Here is a 1,103-nt window from a genome sequence, read left to right as displayed (position 1 = left end):
CTCCAGTACATTAACACTGCACTGAGAGAGAGGGGTTCATACAGACACACTGACTGGACACTCCAGTACATTAACACTGCACTGAGAGAGAGGGGTTCATACAGACACACTGACTGACTGGACACTCCAGTACATTAACACTGCACTGAGAGAGTACCGATGGCCTGTTTCACCTGCTCTGTCAAATGAACCCAACTTGATGTGAGAGTAGGGGTGTAACCCCGGTGTCCTGGCCAAATTTCCCCCTGTCCTTTACCAATCATGGCCTCCTAATAACCCCCCTCTCTGAACTGGCCTCATCACTCTGCTCTCCTCCCCACTGGTGTGTGTGAGCGGACTGGAGCATCATCCAGGTGGGGCTGCACACTGGTGGTGGTGGAGGGGATCCCCATTACCTCTAAAGAGCTTTGAGTGGAGTGTCCAGAAAAGCGCTATAGAAGTGTGAGCAAGTATTATAATTATTATTATGATGAACTTCGCGCGGCGGGTGACGTCACCGTCCTCTGACGTCACACCGACAGCGGTTGGAAAACTCTCACGAAGCAACTGCGTCTTCTCTGCTCTATGTCCACAGTGCCGGCCGGGCCGGGCTCATGCCGTCTCCCCTGTGAAACGTCTCCGGCAGCACTGACGGCACTTAGAAGAAAAGAAACGACGAACGTGCTTCCCCGCGTCACACCGGCAGCCGGTATTTACAGGCTGCGAACTAAAGTCGGTCATTTTATCGAGCTGGAAGAGCCGGGGCTCGGAGCTCGTCCGGCTGGATCGGAAGGTTCTGGACATGCGAACCCCGACACAGCGGCCCGGCTCTCACGTGCTGCTGCAGCACCCCACAACCGGCCGCCCCGCCGCCCCCCCCCATCCCCCTCCTCAAGAAAGAAACCAACAGCGACCACGGCTGCTCATTACCCGAGTCTAGCGACCGCCGCTAGCGTGTCTGCCACTTCGGGGACGGAGTTAAGATCCCGGCCGCTGGAGACCCGACTCGCCGAACTCACGGACGCCATCTTTACCCCCTGTCTGGCCGACAGACGCCGAGACCCACAAGCCCGGCGGAGCGGCGGAAGACAGGGCTCACTTCGGAAACGGGCGCCATCTTGGCT

The 1,103-nt window shown here is 57.8% G+C and overlaps 1 protein-coding gene across 2 annotated transcripts in view; it reads right to left on the bottom strand.

Moving 5' to 3' along the window:
* The window catches only part of prmt5 (protein arginine methyltransferase 5), a 15,822-nt gene extending 14,719 nt beyond the window's left edge, over nucleotides 1-1,103 (bottom strand). The window contains exon 1 of one of the 2 annotated variants that reach the window (XM_088916075.1): nucleotides 910-1,103. In XM_088916075.1, the coding sequence (XP_088772201.1) occupies nucleotides 910-1,007 (98 nt within the window). In that variant the 5' untranslated portion in view covers nucleotides 1,008-1,103. The remainder of the gene's footprint in view (nucleotides 1-909) is intronic. The other variant, XM_088916074.1, reaches the window with a different exon arrangement.

This window comes from Atractosteus spatula, chromosome 5 (genome assembly GCF_055471065.1).
Source record: "Atractosteus spatula isolate fAtrSpa1 chromosome 5, fAtrSpa1.hap1, whole genome shotgun sequence".
NCBI lineage: Eukaryota > Metazoa > Chordata > Actinopteri > Semionotiformes > Lepisosteidae > Atractosteus > Atractosteus spatula.
Note: the sequence above shows the minus strand (reverse complement) of the source record. Positions and strands in the feature narration are given on the sequence as shown.